A 23,665-nucleotide genomic window follows, 5' to 3' on the forward strand; every position below is an offset into this window, starting at 1 on the left:
CCTTAAAAAAAAATACTAGTCCCATAAAAAAATATATTCAAGAAGTTTGAAGGAAAAAAAAGTTGTCAAAACCGTACTCATGATTTTTGGATCATTTTTTTAAAAATAATTAAATCATCTGTTTTGACTGCTAAAAATCAAATTCTATAGATTTCATGAGTTACAATGATGTGAAAGATTAATTATTGTAATCAATCGCTGAATATAGCATTAAATATATCATTTGATATAAATATTTCATTTAATATCCAAAAAATCATGCATATAAATTGCATGCTTTACTATAAATGTTTTTTTTTAACTTGAATGTTTTGCAATTCAAATAAATGGTAAAATAAGAAAATTTTACCATTTATTAATAAATCAAAGTAGATCTTTATTTAAAACGTGCATTATTACTGGAGACGAAAAATTTCTTCGCATATACCAATAAATTTTTCAGCAAATTTGTATAATAAAAATACTATCTATCATCGAAATAGTCGCTTTTTTAAAATTATTTTTATTTTATTTTCACCTGTAATATACAAATAACGTTATTGAAATTTCGAATAAGCTTCTTTATACTTATAACGTTATTTTACTGGGAAGAAAGATCTCTCACTATACAGGTTTGAGATATTTACTGCAAAAGTGTTCAATGTATGATTTTCAGATCAGCGATTTTCTGTCTATTAATAAACATCTCTTATTTGTTTACAACTAGCCGCTTTAGGCATTCAACTTATTTTCCTGAAATATTAGCTTTTTGTTATTACTAAGCAATTAATGTGGAAAACATTTATTTAAAATTCGTTATTAAATCAAACATTATTAAATTTTAATGAAACTGAAAATTATGAACTGAATGGAATCGGTCTACAAAAATTCAAAAGTATATATACTCTTATTATGAAATAGAAATCGAAATGAAAACCTTACACTGAAATTCATACCTAAAAAACATTTCTTTTTTAATTTTAGTTTCAATACTGCAAAAACACGATCAGATGGTTTGAAAAAACAATGAAATGAATTTCAATTTCATCATACTTATAAAAACATAATTACAGATTGTTTACCAAGTTAATTTTTTCAAATTATTAAAATTTGAATAAAAATTAACATAAAAATAATTTGTGAAATAATAAGTTAGGAAAATACAGCTGAAAAAAATCCAATACCTTTTCAAATTTTTTAATTTCTGAAATTTTAAGAAACTTTTGAATTTTAAAAATTAATAGTGACCATTTTGTTTTAAAAAACCTGTGCCAAATTTCATCAAGATCAGACAAAAGCTACAAATTTGATAAAGAGTCATACAAACAAGCAATCATCTTTAAATATATAGAATGCGACAAAGTGACTTATAAAGGGCGAAAAGAATCACAAACATATACTAATTCTTTTCTATTAATTTGTCTTATTAATAGAAAATAATTTTAATTCATAACTACAATAAAGAACTAACACAACTAGAATTTGTCAAAACTTGACAACAGTTTCCGGTGTTACATCAAACACTTTGAAGACTGCCGAAATTTAACACTGCTATACAACCGTTGGAACATTTCAAGCATAATTTAACCATCAAAATGTTAAGCAAATTGTCACTTTAACTATTCGTGCAACGCTCATCTGATTATTATAAACTCAGCAGAAGCTTTATTTGAGTTGATGATTTCGGCTAGCACCGAGATAAAGAGGTTAAGTAGAGTCCAAAGCCAGGATTTTGTTAGACTCGGAGTTCCTTAACCCTCAGGATCTTACTGTTGCCGGAAAGGAAGTGATAGGACAATTCAAAGGGTCTTAATTAAGATTGCGCCTTGAGTTATTCGACAAGAATTCAATTCATTTCAAGAGTTTAGATCAGATATTTGATGAATTTTTATGGATTTTTATAAATATTTATGGATGCAGATTTTTTTATAATTATTCATAAATTATAATTATTATAATTTATTATTATTATATGTTATTATAAGAGTTATTAATATGTAGTTTTAAATATTTCACTTTTCAATCATTTATTAAATTCACTGCTGAAAAAGTTTTGACTTAGTTCCAGAGAAGCTGCATTGAATTTTTAAGTTAGAATAAATTTTAAGATCCAATGACATCACTAGTTACAAGCTAATCATATTGATAAGATAATATTGATTCTTGATATTTCAAATGAAATAGCATTAAAATTGCATAAAAATTTAGCAAATATGATTTTATAAACAATGAATCAATGGCAGTGGCGGATTGATAAGGTTGGCAGCTTGCCCGCATAATGTGGTTAAACCATGTAGGAAGCAAATTTATTTGAACAGATGGATAAAAAACGGATTAAAAAATTAGAGATATAATGATAATGAATTGCATTTTATTATAACAAAAGAAAGTTTTTATATCTCGAGAATTAAAATAGATTTTCCACTCAAGTTTTTAACAGAAGAGAAAAATTGTAATTAACAATTTAATGGGACAATGAAACTAATTTGACATTCTAAAGAATAAAGCAAGGCATTGTTGAAAATTATGCATAAATTTTTTTTAATGAAAATTGCCGAAATTCGAACAAACAGCATGACAAACTAGTGTCATTTGAAATTACCAACCAAAAATTAAAGCAATTTTCATGAAACTAAAAAGTAAATATTTCCTGAGTTAAAACTATTAAAAGAAACATACTTCATATTTAGAGCGCACCAATGCTACTACATCTAAGACACAAATGAACTTATCCAAATTAGAAATAAATATTAAGTTTAAAAGAAGAATGAATTAAATGGAATCAAAAGGAAGGAAATGTAGAATCCGACCTGAAGACTTTATTAAGGTTCATCCTTAGGCAGAGATTCAAACCAGGGATTTTTTTTTCAGAAAGGAGTTTGACTTCCGTCCAAATATTGACTTTTCGTGACCCAAAAATCCCAAGAAATTGAGGTTTTTGAAGACAAGAATTATTATCAGTAAATTATTATCAATTGCACAATAATAATAAGCAAAATATTTCAAAATTCTAATCTAAGCAAGATCATAGCAAAATTGAAATTAAATAAATACAATACAAGACCATTATCAAATTATAAAACCAAAAAACTTCAATAAAATATAAAAGCAAAGAGCATACCAGTTGAATGTAAAAATTATCCAAATTATTTTATGAAGAAAATGAAATTCATCACTACAGATAATTATATCAAACTAAATTCAATTTTCCCGCGCTTAAAGGTGAAAACGCCTACAACGATTGGTCAAGGTGCACGTCATCAAACGAAATAAACTGAACAATCTCAGCGCCATCTATTGAGTTGAAAAAAAGAAAATCTACAAAGCATATCTTTAATTTTGAAAATATTAGAATAAGGATTAGAAAATAGATAAACTTTATCATTAAAGCTTCTATATTGCAAAAGCTTTTGGGGAAAATCATTAAAAGTTAAATTTTTAATGAGATTGTTTGTTGCTTCAATATAAGAAATTTTATTAAATTTTTTTGATCCTGTTAAATTATGAGAAAATCAAATTTTTCAAAACTTTAGAGTTTAAATCATAATGGTAATTACCAAGTTTAATTCTTTGAAGTTAAACTCCTTCTTTTATCATAAATACCCACCAAAGTTTTTCTATTAGAAATTTCTATTTTTAAATCTAAATAGGTAGCTTTGTATTGATTTTCGTTCGTTTCAGTTAAACTTGATTCTTTTGGATAGCAATTAACAACAACAATTTTATTCAAAATTTGATAGAAATCTGTAAACTTGGTCAAGATTGTGTACCAAATTCCTAGATCGAAGCGTGTTTGAGTTATCTGTCAAAGAAGACAGATGGACATTTCCCAAAAATGTGTTTCTTGAACTCAGGAAGGTATAAAACGTAAAAATTCATAAAAATCTCGAATTTGAATTTTTTGGCGATTACTACACTTTTTCTATATTATGCATATGAAAAAGTAAAAATATTGAAATTAGTAATAATTCTTTTTTATTTTAAGCTTGAATAGGAAAAAAAATCTCAAAATAGCAATGTAGTTTCTTTATATCAGTTCGCTATACATTTTTCACAATTTCAGATTTTCAAAATTTATAATTAATTTTTATTCTTATTTGATATTCCTTACTTCCTTAAATATGTGTAATATTTATATACAGTGATTAGTAAAGTTAATTTTATCTTTTAAATTGGGAATAAATTATTCTAATGAATTATTTTAATTGCATTTATATGTGTATGTATGTGCTTTGGAGGAGTGAATGGGCCCCTGTTTCTACCTGCTAACCATTATTTTCAGATCCAGTTCGTCACTGGTCAATAGGTACAATCTTGCGCTTCTTTTTTCTAACAGTCTTTTAAAATGAGATAATACTATAAATTAAAACTTTTGTAAATAATGATTGAAAACAGGACAATCCTAATCATTTACAGACATTTTTGAAAAACGCATTCGTAATCTGGTTCATTTTAAGATTGTTAGTTTTTGTTGAAACGTTTTTATCACCTCCCCCCCCCCCCCCTCCCGTCCCATCTGTAAAGTAATCCAGCATGTAAGCAATAAAAAAAAAAAATTGCATCGTATTAAAATCGTTTGAAGAAACAGAAATAGCTCTTATAAATGAGATTAAAAAGTCAACTTTCTGATTTGTTATGTGCTATTTCTCCTACCTACATAATAAACAAATAAATATGCGAAGTGGTTGTATCTTAAAATGCTTTTCATAAATTATAATGCATCCTTTTCAAGTAAAAACTGTAATGAATACTTATTTCTAAAGAAAATACGATTTGTTTATTTTATTATACATAATATTCAAAACTAAATTTTACAAATACTTAAATCAACAAATTGTGAAATAAATGATATTGAAATATTTAATATAATTTTGCTGCATTTGAGACAAAATATTGCAAAAGTCCAAATATAAATGAATTGCATGTATTTAAATGCCATGAACTAGATACTCGATACCTCAAGTTATAGAATCAATATTTCCATATAAAAATACTAATTAAAAATTAATATTTTAAGTCCATTTTGAAACAAGATTATTATCGCCTTATTAATCGTGTTTATACTCACAAGTATTATAATGATATGAAATATATTTTTTGTCAGTACATTTTTGCTGTTGTTTAATCGAGAAAAATTATAAAAGGAAATAACCTAAAATCATCATATTACGATATTCCAGATTCCTTCTTTAAATTGTTTTCTTCATATCTTAATAATTATACGAAATTGACAATACTTTGATTGTATTTTATTGTACATCGTACACACGTTCGCAATATTATATTTACTTTTTTTATGATGCTTCATTCTTAATTGAAAATAATTTAGAAAGAATTTTGCTTTTATCTACCATTAAAAACAATAAATAGTTAAAGATTCCAAAAGGGCAATTGATTCATTTTTCGTCGCATTACGAAAACTTATATCAGAATTTATCGGAACATACATAGTATGTATAATCATGTATTCGAAGTTACAATTTAGTTTTTAATTACTTTTGAATACAGATTGTAATATAAAGTATGGAACCATAATACAAAGAAATATAATGTAGTGTTAGATACAAAAATTCACTTTACTAAAAATACAACACTAAATATATATATATATATATATACTTAAATAAGTATATATTAAAATATATATACAGTGGCTCAAAAAATTGAGAGTACACCTTACTTTTACTTGATAAATCTAACTTTCAATAGAAATAACACATTACTGAGAAATGCAAACATGTTTTTATTTTTACACATAACAAATGGTTTAATTTAGAATAAAAATAAAGAAAAATCAACGAAAAACTTCTAAATTGAAAAGTTTCAGAAGCATTTTAAATAAACATACGCAGAATTTTGCCTCAAAAAATTGAGAATACACCCATGAAATTCTTGTAATATCTCGCATAGAAAGAATGTGTCAGTATTTAGTTGCATATCTTTTGGCTTTTATAATGGCCATCCGGGGTAGGAAATTTTTAAATTTCCTACCCCGGATGAAGCCATGCAACTTCAAATCATAACGGAGTCACCATCATATTTAACTGTAGGTGGTAAATTTTTTAGATCTAAAGCAGTATTAGGCTTTCTTCATACAGTACGATGGCTGTCACTACCAAAAATGTTGAGTTTTCTTTCATTACTAAATATAGCTTTTTTCCAAAGGTTATTGGTCTTCAATAGATGAATTTTTACAAACTTCAGATGCTTTTTCTGAATTTGCAAGCTGAAGAACGGTTTCTCTCTAACAATGCTACTTTTATATCCAGCTTGTCTAATGGCATTTCGCACAGTTTCAACAATTACATTTCTGCCTAAGATTTTAAAAGTTTCTGCAACAAATTGGATGAACCATAGGGTCGCAGCAATCTGAAGGAAAGTGTAAAAATTTGGGTTTAAATGGAAATTCCATTTCCCAGCAGGACAACGACTCCAAACAGAATGCACGTAACGTCAAAATATGGTGCCTTTTTCATTATAAACAGCAGTTACACACACCACCACATTACCCAAACATCAATACCATTGAATATCTGTGGGCCACACTCGAAGCAGTGGTCCAAAAACACAAAATTAGAAACAAAACCCATTTATAACAAGTGGTGCAAGAAGAATGGGGTAAATTATCATCAGATACCATTAAAAATGGGTCGAATCAGTACCATGACGTTTAGAGGCCATTATAAGATCCAAAAGACGTGCAACTTAACAGTGACACATTCTTTCTATGCGTGATATTGCAATAATTTCATTGGTGTATTCTCAATTTTTTGAGGTAAAATTTTGCGCATGTTTATTTAAAATACTTCTGAAACTTTTCAATATAGAAGTTTTTCTTTGATTTTTCTTTATTTTTACTCTAAATTAAACCACTTGTTATGTGTAAAAATAAAAACATGTTTGCACTTTCCAGTAATGTGTTATTTATATTGAAAGTCAGATTTATGAAGTAAAAGTAAGGTGTACTCTCAATTTTTTGAGCCACTGTATATACTTAATAAAAAGTCATTAATGAGAAAAAAATTATTCTAGGGAAGCATTTTTTGATTTATTATTAAGAAAATTAAAATACGATTAAAATTTCGTTTATAAAATTATCCGATTTAATGTTAATTGCAAGTAAAATAATTACCTCAGCATACAAATTCCTTTTAGTGATATCGGATTCCAAACAGCTACTGAAAAAAAAAAATGGAGTTTCAAGATTTTTTTCATTGTATTGCGAATTGAGAAATCGTTTGCCTTACGCTGATTGGTTAAAAATACAAGCCACGAAGATTATAACAGAAACAAAAAATTATTTAACGTGGAATTATGCCAGATAATTTTATTTATTTGTTTGTTTGATTGTTTGCATTAAGGAAACTTAAAATTACGTCACAAATATTTTATATTTTGAGACAGAATTTTTTTTGTTGAAAGTTCATTAGAATTTTCTTTTTTGTTGCAAAATTGTATAATTTAATATTTTTGAAGAACATAAATTTAATTTTTTTTTCGTAATTTATCTGAAAAAAAATCTAGTCATTTATAAAAGATATAATAGACTGCTGAATCATCAAAGAATTTTGCTGAATTATTATGCTAGTGTCATTGAAATTAAATTAAAGAATTTCAGAAAATTAGAACGAAAAAAAAAATTACGAATTTTGAAAAAAGTTTCGAATAAATGAACCAACATATTCAATAAAAATAAAAAAATAAGAATAAAAGAGTCTCTCCTTTTCCTTTTCAGTAGCAAAATTTAGCAATAATTTTACAACAAATGGAAACAAACTGATTATTTCTACAGTGTAAAAGTTTACACCAGTCATCTAAGGGCGAGTGATATAGAGACAAAAAATAAGAGCATTTATGTCTTTTTTGAAAGTGAAATAAGATTTAAAAATAATGCAATGCCTATGATCAAGGCCGAGATAGTGAAATATGAATAATATATATATATTATTTCTGTTGCCAACATTCCTTTTTTTTTCCAATACAAAATAAAAAGTGAAGAATAAAGTATTAGTGAATAAGATTTTTTTTTCAAATTTCTGTCCTAGTTAACGTGACATCTCCAGTTAACGTGAAAATACATTTTTTTTTTAAAATGCAAGTTAAAAGAAATATCAATAAATCGCTGATATTGTGAAGAATCGAGAATACAGCGATAAAAGAGGCTAAAAATATAAGCGCTTTTTAAATGCTATTTATTCACATGTTTACAGACTAATTACAACTTTTGTGTGTCTGAGTTGAATAGAATGGTTATGCAGTCCATGAATTTGGAAATGAATTTTAATAATAAAATTTACTGTTTTCTATGATTTTCTTAAATATCATAGACATCAGGGATAAGCAACTCCCTCTGGCTTTTTTTTCTGTTTTGCAAAGCTAATCTATATAAACAATATTATCTATGTAGTCTTTCCAAAATTCATTAAATCTTAAAATATTTTTGCGTCGATTAACAAAAAATAAAAATAAATAAATAATTAAATAAAAATAAAAAAATATATATAAACGAAAAAACTGCAAACAAATAATTTAAGATTCGCTCAAGAATTCATTCTGATATCAAATACCGTATACAAGAAATATTGTGAATACATGCATATCAATAAACGTCATTTCTTATTTTGCGTATACTTTTCTAAGAACTTTAATTTCAACCATCAAACAAAAAAAGATTATCTGGGAGAAAGAGAAGGTGGAATATGTGAAAATTTCACTCAGGGTTACTGCTATTTTGTTATTACTCTCCCTGCATTATTTTTCTCCTACTTATTAATCCATATTAGTCCCTCCTGGTGTGGTGTGGAAGTTTGAAGAATGAGTGCCAGCTCAGGTGTCGTACTCGTCATTTGACCATGATTCAAAATTACGAGGTCTGTCCCAAAACAGCCCAAGTGTTGCTTTAAAATGGGAAGTTAATGTAACTAAACTATCCAAATTAGTCTCATTGCGCTTATCATTTTTTATTCTTAGCAAAACTTGCGTAGAATTCCATTAAAAAAAAGCTCCCTTTTCACTATCTAATCCCCTTATCATCATATCCGTGTTTCATACAGGCATTGAATTATCGACTTTTAGACTTATAAGCTGAAATTAAATCATTGAAAGACACTCTAATTTTAGATAAAAATTATACACAATTCATGAACACTTCAAGTAATCTGTATATCCTAATTGGATCAATATAACATCAACCGAAAGGTGTCATCTGTTTAAATGGCACTTTCATTTTAACTGATACCTATATGAAAATGTTTGCTTCAAAGGTATCTGATCTCGAGTTACATTCTAGGCAAGTCCAATAAAATAAATGTCAAATTTTGCTAAAAAGTATATTCCATCATTGAAATATTTGAAGCCTATGGCATAGCAGGATTCGAACCTAGTAAGGTTCACTTCCGAAGCCAGTTTAACTCTTTGCAGTCGAAAAGATAATTCGATGCGTAATTATTCTCTTAATACATGAACCTGTTTATTATACCAAAAAATAAATACATGCAACTGTTTTAAGTTGAATTTCCCTGAAAAATGAATCTACATTGTTTTTAACATTCTGTAGGTATTTTTAACAATTAAAATTAAAAAAAAATTAAAATGTCAATATGATGTACCTTCTTAAATGGTAACTGAGAGAAAAGATTCGAATACAAAGAGTATACTTTAAACTTTTAAACAGCTAAAGCAAATTCAGACTAAATTTTTTGCTTCGATTCCAGCGGTTCTCAAACAGCCAACTCTTAATGTTCTTTCCTTTTTTTCGCTATTCTTTTATTATTATTATTATTATTTGTAAACAAAATGAAATAAAAAAATCAATTCAATGAAAAAAGTGCAAACTCTCTTGCCAAATTACAATTAGTATGAAATAAAGAACATAACACACAATAAAATACACCTTTTTATGCAGAGTCTGTTATATTTTGAAAATTGTAGAAATAAAAATAATTAAATGAAAATTATTGAAAAATTATTGAACCAAAAAGAATTAAATAAAAATTATTGAATTAAATTATTGAATAATTGAATCAAAAAGAATTAAAGGAAAATTATTGAATTCAATTATTGAATAAATGAATCAAAAAGAATTAAATGAAATTACCTATTGATCAAGACCCAAAAGTAGATATGTTACATTAACATTCCAGAGTTTTAAGTAATCATTCCAAACAAGTCTCGTTATTCAAAGTTTTTGTAAAAGTCATGTCAAAGTTCATTAACTCTGATGATGATGTCGTGACCGCGTTACCACGTAAAGGGGGTGCAGTAGCTTCTGAGGGTAAAGACCCCTGAGCACCCGAGGGCAGAAGTCTAGCTCATATGAAGATGACACACACACATTCGCTTGCACAATCCCTTTTTATAGGGGGGGGGCACATTCACAGACCTCACAGATGAAGAACAACCATGCCGGAACCGGGATTCGAACCCGTGAAGCCCAAATCAAGGGGAAGATGCGCTACCCCTTTGCTAGGACGCCGGCATTAACTTTGATTCCAAACAGTAATGATTCAAGCCGTAAAACAGCTGGTAGTAAAATTCAAATAAGCGATACAATTGTCTATCACCAAGGAAAAACAAATCAAAAATATTCTTAAAACAATAAAAGAATGCCCCAAAATTAATATATATATATATATATATATATATAATGAATAATATAGGAATAATAATAAAATAAATAATATATATAAACTATATAAAATACAAGCATGTGATATTCATGGTTTGATATGCGTTTCATAGATACACGCCCTATTCTTTTTCCTTTTTCTTTTCCCCTTTTTTTTTTCTGTATTTCTAATAGAGAAATGATTTCTAAAGAGATCACCAGATACGAATAAACAGGAAATTTAATAGATATAGATAAATTGATAGATATCATATCTTTCAATTTAATTAATTCTTTGATTTTTTTTCTAGGCTGCATATAATTAATGTAAAGGGATGTTTTGTATTTTTGGAGCCAATCAACATAGACAACAATTCCATCGTACGCAACTATATCTAAGTGAGCAAATGGATCTTCGAGAATTATTTAAATATTCGAAGAATGGACTGGTGAATGTATTGATACCTACAAATGATATATATAATTTAGGTTGTGATGGATTTGCAACTCCATCTAGGTTGGTATTTGAGTCAATTCATTACTCGGCAAGATGCTCAACAGCCTCACAAGTGGAAATAGTAGCACCAATTTTTGTAACTCATTGTTCAAAATCCATTCATGTTTGGTACTCACCATTCATTTTGTTCAGCTGCTCCTTTAGGAAGAGTTTCCATGTGAGTATGAAAAGGGAAAAATAAATGTTTGAAAAATCATACATTACAAAAAGATACTTAGAAGTAGCATCAAAGGAAAGTGCAGAAGACAGTAAGTTCTATAATACCCAGTTTCCACTTCTTTACGTTGCTTTTTGAAAGATAAATATCAGTTTTCGAAATAGCTTGAAATTCAAATCGGCCATAATTATTGAGATTGTAAAACAATAAGTTATTTAACAATGTTGCAGTAGAGTCGCGTTTGTTTAAAAATGCATTGTTTTTCTGAAGTTTAGGAAATAATGGATTTATACTCACTATTACTATTTTAAGAAAAATATTGTTTTAGCTTGTATTGTTGGAGAATAATATAGTCCACTTTTATTTTAAACTGAAATTTAATTGATAAGTTAGGTTTTTTGCGTTTCCGAAAAAAAAAGGAAATAAAACTTTTAGAGTTAATTTCATATATTGCTAATCTAAGAGTTTGCATTCTGTTTCGCGATTTATAATTGCACGAAACAATAATTTTTAAAAATTCATCATATCGGATAAAATATAATTTATAATTGTTAGTGGTAAATTCTTTCATGAATACTTTTTTTTATGTCAAAAATTTTATCATTTGCGCATTGAAGTGGACGGCAAGCCTTCAGTCAATGTAAGACAGCTTATAAAGAAAAAGAATTGGCGAGTGCGTACCTTTTTCTTTTTTTCTCTTCACTTTCTCGTATACGTAATATAGAGAAAGTAGAAAGTATAGTAATCATCAAAAAAATTCGAATTCTACATTTTAACGAGGCCGTGGTGGTCTGGTGGTAAGGTCTCGGCTTGTGAGCCGTAGGGTTTCAGGTTCGAGACCCCATTCCACCGAAGAATCGCCGTGTAAGGGCCTGTTGCACGATAAATCCGTCAGGGCCAAACGTCCTCCCGTTGGTGTGGTGTGCAGAGGGGGGGGGGCAGCTCAGGTGTCGTCCACGTGATATGACCGCGGTTCAAAATGACGAGGTCCGTCCCAAAATAGCCCTAGTGTTACTTTAAACGGGACGTTAATATAGCTAAACTATATTTTAACGAATCTCTAGGCTTTAGATCCCTCTGAGTTCGAAAAACATATTTTTAGAAAATATTCGTCTGTCTATCTGTGACAATCATAACTCAAAAACGCTTTGAGCTAGAAGGATGAAATTTGGTATGTGATCTTTACACCAGATTTGTAGATTTCTGTCAAATTTTGAGTAAATTCCGTTCAGAGGAAGTCTGTCTCTCCTGCTGTTCGAATGTAATTTAACAATATACCCAAGAGAGTTATGTAAATAAAATTCGATACATAGATTTATCACCTGTGTAGACACCTGTTAAATTTTGAGCCAAATCCAACTAAGGGTTGACTGTCTTTCGGTCTGTACTTTCAGTAAAAACGCAAAGATTTAAATATAACAAATTTAGAATAGGATTTTGTAACCACAAATGTATTCTTTTTGTTGTGAAATTTTGATTTTAATCGGTTGGGGAAAACGGGTCTAACGTACAAATTCAATTTTCGGATGTTGCCCAATTCAATAGTGTTTCCACACTATATCTTAATCATTATTTACATAACCCCATGTAAATATATATATATATATATATATATATATATATATATATATATATATATATATATATATATATATATATATATATATATATCTGCTATGCTCTGGCAATGAGAATTATTTCTGATAGGTTAAATTCGTAGAAACATCGTTACACTAATTATTTCTGACAGTTCCGTGTGCTTGAAATGTGCGTCGTACTAGCCTATGGAATGCATTTCATATGCAGATACTTACAATTTCAAAAAAATTCTCAATTGTGACATTGGTTTCCACACTACCAAGACTACTTATCCATGTACAATGCAAATCCTACAAACAAATTGAACATTACTCCGGATTGTAATAATACTTACTAGTTGCCTCAAGCAACCATCTGGTTCGGTGAGAATATTTTTTATACAGTACACTCCCAGAAATCCAGCCTAAAGTGAAGGAAGAACAGGCCGGAGTTCTATGAGCACATTTTTTTGCCTACCAGTACCAGAAGACACAAATTTTTATACCAAAACTCACCGTTATAATATGTATTTCCTCACTTCTTTTTGAGCACTAAGCCCTCCATTTATCTCAACCCATGTAGAATGTGAACGCGGTCGCGGCTCAGTGAATCATAGAAGCCGTTGCCTGTAACGTGTCGAGTTAAAATGGAAGGCTCTGTGTTGGCAGATCATATACTGCACTGCACTTTTCAAAAATTTATTTCAGAAAAAGTGAGTTAAAGTATATAAACTGTTCTCATTTTAACAAATTCTCTAATGCCTAGTTTAAATGCAGGAAGCATAAACAAAACATATTTCTCCTCCATAGACACTACAACTTTTTTAAGTTTATCACCCATTTTGAAAAGAAAGACTTGAATACTGTACTTACTATATAGTAATAATCAGGAACGTTGGCAACAACTTATGTCCACTACACACTATTGAAACAATGAACAACAAGCAGAACTCGTAACTCTTTTCCTGTCACAACTTGTATTTTGCACACGAGATGTAAGCGAATCGTAGCAGACGCCTGCTTCCAATGCCTTGGCAATGTTGCAATCATTTAATTACGATAAAAGAAAATTAGACCGGATAGTACGAAGCCGAATAGTCGTGAACTCGGGAGTGTACTGTATTTAATTTCTTTTAAACCCCTTGGAAATCTTTTCACATCCATGATTCTACGAAATTGACAGACATTAAAACCATGTTGTTTTAATAATCTTGTATTTGTTTCTTTTGATACATAACTATTCCTAAAAGAGATCAGTCATGTGATATTAAGAATTATTAAAAATGAGACCCATCTCTCTTCGACCTTCCTACGTATTAAAAATTCGCTTTTTATTTAACTAAACAAAATTCATCCTCCTTAGCGTTCAACAAAGGGGAAAAAACTTGCAATTAAATATTTGATGAAACAAAATGGTTTGTATTTCATGTCAACAAAGTTATCTATTTTTGGAAATTAGACAAATAAGTATATATATATATACTTATTTGTCTTTGTTGACATGAAATACAAACAATTAATTTGGAATTAAAATTTAAAATATCATTACATATATATATATATATATATATACATGTGTGTGTGTGTAATGATATTTTAAATTTTAATTCCAATTTAATTAATTTCCAAGATTCTATCTTAATTTAGTCCATAGTAACTTCATTCTAAAAATATTCTCTTATTTCGTGATCCAATTCTACTTTCTCTACTTAATTAATTCAAGATAAGCTTTATAAAACTGCTGAATCAGCTAAACGCCGATACTTTCACACGCTCGGCGTGAAGGGGTAAAAAATGTCCAGTAAGCACATTCTTTCTTAAAAGATCCCCGTGTTTCCCTTACATGTGATTGACATGCGTCAGAAATCCCTATCTGAATCTTATTAATATATTAGCACAATGAAGAAATATTTTCCCTATCAAAATCTAAGGTTATATAAGGCGAGGGATAATTTATTTCGTCCCTTCTTCCCCACTTCTGTTTTGTGCTGCGCTGTGGCGGACGCGAAATGTTCGCGTCTTTGCTTGTAAATAATTATGCTTTTCCGATGGATTAAAAAGAATTTAAAAAGATAAAAAGTCTCTTCACTGTCTTCAAAACTGCATCCTGCTTCACAACAAATAATGTTATATATATATACTAGCCGCCTTTGGCGACCAGCCGGTTCGCCAATCTTAATGTTCGTTAAAATTTTAATAATTAAATATTTTATGCAATTTCTACTTTAATAGCTTCTTCATCAAAATATTTTAAAACTTCAAATTTTGATTATCATATAATTCATTCATAATATTATAAAGGCCTTCAGTCATAACGTAATATGTATCTCTCTCATTTTCTGTTAGCACCCGTAGAATTTATGCTTTAAATTAAAGTGGAAAGAATTTATCTTCAATTAATATAATAATATTTTTTACTGAAACAAAGCATTTTTTTATAATCTGATTACTGAAAATAGAGTCACTCAGCGTTTAAACTTTATGGGCACTAAAGAATATCTTTTTAAATTTATGTAATATCTCAAGAGTTGGTCAACAAAATTTTCTTAGATTCATTATGAGCAGATCGATTAATTAACAATGTTTAATTTTAAATGCATCAAACACTAAAAAAATAAAATGAATCGTTTAAAATAATCGGTCGAAAACAGGTTTTAAAAAACTACTTAAAAAACGATGTACTTAAAACTATAAGCATATACAAAAAATATATATAACAAACATAAATACAATTTAATTACAAAAGCATGGAACTAACCTAAAAAAAATTTAAATCATTGAAAACAGGTTAAAAAAAAACTACTTAAAAAACGATGTACTTAAAACTATAAGCATATACAAAAAATATATAACTCACATAAATACGATTTACTTACAAAAGCATGCAACTAACCTAAAAATAATTTAAATCGTCCGTTGATTATGGTTGTCATGGCAACAGTCGGAACAGAATGCGCATGCGTGAATTTTCTTCGTCGGTTACGTAACGCAAATACGTGATTTTTTCTACGCCATTTGGGGTAACGCTATGCGGATTAGAAATTTTTAATTTCCTTTATTCTGTTTTATTTTAATTCAAAAGCACTTCAGAATGAATGTGAAACATGGATTAATTAACAATGTTTAATTTTAAATGCATAAAACATTAAGAAAATAAACAGAATCGATTGAAATAATCCGCCAAAAAATTTTAACCCTAGCCTCATTACTGTTGGGAGAAAAAAAAAAACTGAAGCCTTTCTCGTTTGGCGCTGGGATAATGGAAGATTTTTTTTGGCGGAAAAGTTGGCGGTGGGGAAAATGGAAGATTTTTTTGGCGGGAAAGTTAGTTTTTAATTAATAATTAAAATTCTAATTAAAAATTCGAAAAAAGAAACCCCAGGTGCACATTCCCGACCTCCAAGGTATACATGTACCAAATTTGGTAGCTGTATGTCAAACGGTCTGGCCTGTAGAGCGCCAACACACACACACACACATTGAGCTTTATTATAAGTATAGATAAATTGTCAAATTCAATAGATTTTGCACTATTCTTAAATTTCTATTATTAAAAAATAATGTATTGATTTCTGAAACAATGTAAAATCCATTTTTTATGCAATGATATTTTTGGAAATTGAGAGAAAATACTCAAAATTTCAATTTGATATTTATTTAACTGAAATTCAAACTACTTTGAGGCACTCATTCCAACTTTCCAAAGTATATATGTGCCCATTAGTAACTCTAGGTCAAATGGACGGTTGCTTGGATTCTTTTTTGGCACAAGAGCCATTTTTGGCGAAGCTGCACCAAGCATATAGTATGAAATTGTACGAGATTAAAAAGAACCATCAAATACCAAATGGTCTGGTCTACAAATTACCACAAAATTGATCTTCATTAGTTGTAGAGACATACCGGATGCTGGCAGTTTATTAATGACATTTTGACAGATGGACATCTTAGAGTACTTAATCTGAATCAAAAAACACATTCCAATACAATTAAGAGATATAATTCTCTGTAACTGTATGCTGCTTTGCTGTATGATTTTAAAGTATACTTGGACAGTTCTAAAAAAATTTCTTTAAGACTTATTGATGATTTGCACAATATTGTTTCCAGCGAGAATCTCATTAAAATGCAACTGAAACAGGAATAAAAATTCAAGATTCTTGAGATTTGAATTCATACATCAATTCAAATTAACTAATGGTATAACAGAATTGTAATCATTAGATTTAGATTTAAAATCAAAAAGGAGGTTTGACTGAGAGAAAAAAGGGAATAGACATTAAAGAATAAAATAGAATTGAAACTATTACTAACAAAGAAATCTAGATATTACACTGTGACTATCAAATTCTCAATTTCAAATGAAAAACTAGCAAAAGAAACAGTTTGGAAAGGAATAATTTTTCTTCAAGTATACAATAACTGTTTAACAAAAATATATAAACAATTTTATTTTAAATATTTTATTAAAATAACCAATTCATTTGAGACATTTCAACATTTAACAACGGTTTTGATACATCAAGTAGATGGGCCTTCTTTATGGACAACAATACCTTTCTGAATTAAATCTGGAATTTCCACAGCCAGCCAAGGACCCAGCTAAAATTAGAAAGACACTTTTGTAATATTGATAAAACTAATAATACTTTTAAAGATTGTGAACTTATAGCACGAAATTCTTTTAAAAATTTAAAACATTACAATAAATTGAATGAAAATAACATCAGTAAGTACTCAATTAATTACCCATTTCAAAAGCTCAATAACTAAACTTAGCACTATTTATTCTGTTTTAATTCTTTCCTATAATTTATTCATTTTTTTAATATACAATGTTTTTAAAAAACTCACAAAAATGACCACTGCGCTTGAAGAATTTAATTAAATTTCAGCTTACTTGTTACTTTTCAACTTCAGTGTCACTTATTCAACTTCTTAAAGAAAGCCTATATTCTATTATCAGTTTCAAAACTTATCTTCTTAAGAAATTAAAAACACTGTTTTTTAGAAGACAGCGTACTGAACGTAATAGAGAAACTCATTGGTATTTACCAATGAGAGAACAATTCCCAGGTATTCTCATTATGATTGTCCATTATCAGTTTTCATATTCTAGTGGAATATCTGTTTTTAAACTCTCAAATATTATATTTTCAGACAGTTTCAGATACTCTTTTGATATTTGTTATCAAAACCTCAAAGAATAAACTTTCTCCATTTTTTTTCAAATCCATTACATTTTATTCTTTAATCATAAACTTTCACTTTCATCACATTTTAGGCACTAATTGAGTTTTTATTATTTGGTCATTTTATCTTTCCACTGCTTCTAACTGTTGACATAATTGTATTTTAAACAAATACAAATTGAACCTTATAACTGATACAGTATGGTCAAGGATGGTCATTTTTCTCAATATATCAAATAAAAGGAATTAAATCTTATAGTAACCACTTATTTAAATATTCTAATTAAATCATGCATATTACTTTAATTGTTAACATAAAATACAAATACTTTCAGATGTATTTCCATCTTTAGCAGCTAAGTCTTCAAATTCTCATGTTTGTTCCAAATATCCCAGTTGAGGTTTTGATATTATAGTATGTCATATCTTTAATCCACAGATTAAGAGGAAATTTTTAAAAATAGAATGTTTATTTTTAAAATTATCACAGAAAAAATCTATTGTTTAAATACAGAATAGAATATTTTCAGCTATACCACTAGATGGCAGCACATCTCATACAAAATATTCTGTATAAAAAGCCCAAATTGCCATTGAACAGCATATGAAATGCACCTGCAAGGTCGTTATAGAAAATTTGAATTCTTTGGGGAAGAGTAATTTGACGCATCATAGAACTGTTAGGAATATGAGCATTTCTCATCTAACAAAATACCTATCTAATAATCAACATATAAAAGTGTTCAGTATATGTTATATACTGTGATTAAAAAATTAGTTTGGTTTAGTTTAGTTTAGTTATATTAATGTCCTGTTTTAAAGTAATAGCAGGACTATTTGATTAAAAAAATTAAATCTGATACCATACTATGATAAAATGTACAGCTAACTACTTTAGCATTAATAATGCATGTAATTTCTATTGCAAAATTAGTTCGGAATTTTCTTACTGACAATTCTCCTATGCATATTTTTAAATAAGCATACATGCTGATGCAACATTACAAAGTTATGAGTTTTAGTCATACTTTTTACACACCTCAAATTAAAATCAAATAAATCTTTCAATTCAAAATTTATATATTTAAAAAAAGCAGTTTTATGGATCACTGCCAGTCCAGGACTATAACTCAGCCTGCTGGACCATAAAATCTCATATTTAATTCACATAATAATAATAAAGGAAATTAAGTCATTCTCCTAAATTTCCATTTTCAAAAGTTGAACTTTTTAAGAACTGTTAGCCACCATAATTTAAAAAGATAAAATTGAAGGAAAAGGTGTTGAAACTTATGTCATTAAGGTTTTAAGTATATTTCTAACAAAAAATGACAATATATATAGAACTACTACAGTTTACTCATTTAAATCAGTTCTGAAGAGAACATATGTAATTAAAATAGTACACTTACTCCTAAAGCCATAGCATGAGCTATTCCAAATTTTGGAACATTGCGAGCCCAGAGTGGTTTAAAATGGTCAGTCAAGCAGATTTTGCCTCCACTGAAAAATGCAGAAAAAAAAAAGTCCAGTAAGCAATAATTAATAATGAAACAGAATTCAAGTAAATAATTGAAATATATATATATACTAGTAAATATAAAACTAGACATTTTAATTTGAATAATGAAATCATTGATATGTATAAATAAAAAATATTTCAAGGATTACATCTTAAAATTTAAACTATTGGTATTAAATAATTAGAGGTTCCACAAACAGAAGGAAGAAAAAAGATATTTGAAACATCAATAAAATATTTTAGCTGCATAATAATAATTTCAGGTATATTTTATATGATAAATTTATATATAAGAAAATTCAGATATATTTTATTGAAAATAATATATATCTATCTTTCATATACATCTCAATTTTTTTAAAAATTATTTACAGTAATTTCAATAAGAAGATTCTATATTTTAAGACTGAATCATGAAAAAATATAAAGTTAAACTTGAACCTTTGATAAAATATACTAAACACAAATGGATAATATTGAAAATGTATTCTTACGTAAAAAAGATTATTAAAATTGAAATGCATTTCATTTTAGTAATTTTTTTCTTTATATAGATGGGGGGAGGGATCTCGGTAAATTTTTACAAATCCTTACCGATACATTTTAGCTGTTTTTCCATCCAATTCTGGTATAGCTATTTCTGGTGCTGTTGTTGGATAAGTCACTGGAATCTGCAAAGAATAAAATTAATAACAAAGAATACTCATCTCCATGCTCATGAATTGTTTACAAAATACATAAAACTTATATTCAAAAATAAGTATAAACACTGAAAATATTTTATGTTCATATACAATGTATACACATTACTGACCAAGAATTTATTTTGCACAGTAGAATGTTTACTTATAATAATAACAACCTTTTCTGTTGACATTCTGTCTTATTCATGGCTTGAGTTTAAATAAAACAAAGAATTACGAAATATATAGGACAATGATGCAACAAGTATAAATGATGCTTAGAGTATATTATGTTTTGCTCCTTTTTTACATTTGGCAGAAAAATATGAAAAAACATTTTCTTTTAACAACAGCTACAGAGGAATCAACAATCTCTATACTTCTCTTTTTCTGACATTACTACTAAGATGACTCTAAATTTTAATTAAAATGCAAGAATAAAAAATTAAATATTCCAATCAACAAAGATCTGAGCTTTAGATCGCATATCAAATTTTCACTACAGAATAATTATTAAGTTCTATCATTATTTGCAGCTAATTCAATATTTTGTTAAAGATTTTTTTTTTTTTTTCATGGACAGAAAAATTAGAAGCTTTTAGTATTTAGGGTATTTTTAGGGAGAGATGGGATTTAAAAATAATATTGTAAACACTTACGTCAAATTCTATAGGAAATTCGTATTTCATAAGTTCATGTATATACCAACACTTTCCAAACCACTGAGTTCCATCTTTATTGGACTCTAGACGAAACCAATCGTTGTCACTGTCTTTATTATTTTGAACATACTAAAAAAACAAATTAATTATCATGAAGAATATTCAGAACATATGAAGACATTTATTTATATGGATCAAGTTTATGCTAATCATACCAAACCGCTATAATCTAATTTATAAAATTATTGCAAATATACAAAATTCGAAATACCTGAATTAATGCTTGATATTCTTCTTTCAAGCGAACTGGCCACAATTCTTTATCACGAGGACCTGCTTTCGTTTTCAAGAGAGGTATTTTACTCAAAGTTTTTCTAGTACCTTCATCAACCATATTGTGATATTTATTTTAAATGAAAAAATAAAATTAGCATAAATATAAATAATTTAAGATAAAATGAAATGCAATATAAATGTTTAACAGACCAAATACTTAATTTTAAAAGTTATTCTCCGACTTAAAAATACGATTGTGAATTCAAAACTAAAAGAAATTATTTCGTCTGTCAACGAGGCGAAGTCAGGGGAAATTCACAGTCACAGTTAGAGATCAGAGCATGGATAGAATGAGATGTATTTTATCAGTCTATTATTCATATTATTACGATATGGGCTTCTCAAGGAAAAGTATCAAAATTTAGAGAATTATTAAAGGGCAAGAAATAATTATATAACATTTTTTTTCTATACTTTTGCTGTATCGCATTAATACCAGAGCTCAGATTGAAATATGCCCAAGGCATGATTATAAAAGAAAGAAATTTGATGATGAAAAAAAATAAAGAATGAACCACCAATTTTAATTATGTGTGACATCCCCACCGGATAACCACATTTGATTTTCTGTTGAACTCTCACTACATTTTCAGTTGATTGTGTCGAAGTATCTAGGGATGATGAATATTTTAAGAACGGTTATTATGTAAGCAATATCAAAAAGTCACAAATACCAGCGATCAATACTTTTCAAAGAAAGGTGTATTTCAAATCTTTGATATGATTTTACTGGTGATATTTCGATTACTGGTTCCTGGATAATGATAGATACTAATAATCGATATGATCTGTCTAATTAAAGCCACGGAACAAGAATTCAGTCATGCATAGGAAAAGTCTTTTACACACTGACGCACTTTCCTTATTGTTGTCGAAGGACTTCTTGGCCACAAGCTGAGAGTATCACATTTCACAAAGTCTTATGCATGCCTTCAGTATGGACCATTTCTCCCTCTTTCCCCTCACTTGTGGTTTTTTGGGACTCTTTGATGCTTGTTCATTTTACCGATAATTTGTGGAAAGGTCCCGATCTACGTCTCGGAGCGAGAGTGGCTCTACAATGGGTCAGATGGCAGATTTACAACCATATCCATAAAGGAACGGAAACTCTCCTGAACCATGAGTGATAATGGAAGTAATGAGCTGCTTATCTCATTGTGTATAAATTCAGATTTCTTTGGCACTCAAACTTCCACAATAAAATATTTATTTTTTCTTAAAGAGGTTTCTGCAGGCAGTCAATGTTGCAAATAAATTCCATTTGTGATATCCCTTAAATGGATATAAAGCCATAATTACTGTCATACATTTAATAATTGACTGAAACGATTTGATGTTCACACAATTAAATTATCTGTGCATGGTTAATATGAGAATTCCCTGCCGTCAAAGAATACCCAGTTTTTTTTAAACAGATGTATGACTTATTTTGTTGCTGCTGTTGTTTCTTATGGCACTTGTCACGGACAAGCCCGCTGTTACGAAGACAGCGATTTTAGCCGGAGGGGGAGCGTCTCTTGTTTTTATAGTAGCGCCAACTAGGGCCAAGAGTACGACTTTGCTACTTACGCATCACTCATACGCTTGCACAACCCCTTTTTGCAGGAGGGCACATTCACACATCTCACAGATAGAACAACCATGCCCAAACCAGGCCGCCCAGATCACGGGGAAGACGCGCTACCCCTATGCCAGGACGCCGGCATGACTTATTTTAAAATTAAGATATTTTAAATAAAATTCCACCGAAAAATTTCCCATCATAGATATTTAAATACATCTGGGATGATACATAGAAATTCGCCCAAATGTGAATACTTTTTTTTAAATGTGTAACAGAAAATCTAAATGGTGGTATAAGGTATTTATCAATAATTTTTATACATCAGTAATATGGTTGGCCATGTGGTAAAGGAAATAATTTCATGTATTAAATTTTCTAAATTTTTATTATAATATTAATTTTATTTTCAGTGTAATGTGAATTTCCCCTTAGTGGGAAAATTTATAATGTTCGCATTTAAATGATTTATTTTAACTAATTCTTTTCTTTAATTCAATACTATTTTTAAAAATATTTTGTAATGTAATAATTACAGTGCAATTTTAAATTTTTGTAATAACTGTAATACAAATAAATAAATTGCCACATTAATATAAAGTTTCTTTTTTTTGCTAAAAACTGTTTGAGAAGTACATACAAGAGAAATGAAATCATTAGTTTTGTAGATTCGAAAATATAATAACACATAAATTTTCAATAAAGTTGTTCCAAGAAAATGCCGTTAATACCTGTTGAGTCTCAGTATCTAAAGAAACCAAATAAGAATGAATTTCTGAAAATTCATTCTTATTTGGTTCTGATTCAAAGGAATCGGTGGAAAAGGATTGTAACCCACCTTTTTGACAGCCAGTCAGCTATATTTCAGTATGT

General features: G+C 28.5%; 1 protein-coding gene across 1 annotated transcript; it reads right to left on the minus strand.

The window, feature by feature from the left end:
• Positions 1-17,283: 17,283 nt before the first annotated feature.
• Positions 17,284-21,489, minus strand: LOC129975721 (ubiquitin-fold modifier-conjugating enzyme 1). The gene is made up of 5 exons (XM_056088898.1): positions 21,167-21,489; positions 20,893-21,024; positions 20,145-20,221; positions 19,441-19,531; positions 17,284-17,438 (listed from the first exon to the last, which is right to left on the minus strand). Exons 1-5 carry the CDS (start codon positions 21,287-21,289, stop codon positions 17,358-17,360), a joined length of 504 nt encoding a protein of 167 aa, XP_055944873.1. The 5' UTR covers positions 21,290-21,489; the 3' UTR covers positions 17,284-17,357.
• Between the last annotated feature and the right edge of the window lie 2,176 nt (positions 21,490-23,665).

The sequence above is a fragment of the Argiope bruennichi genome, chromosome 7 (assembly GCF_947563725.1).
Source record: "Argiope bruennichi chromosome 7, qqArgBrue1.1, whole genome shotgun sequence".
Taxonomy (NCBI): domain Eukaryota; kingdom Metazoa; phylum Arthropoda; class Arachnida; order Araneae; family Araneidae; genus Argiope; species Argiope bruennichi.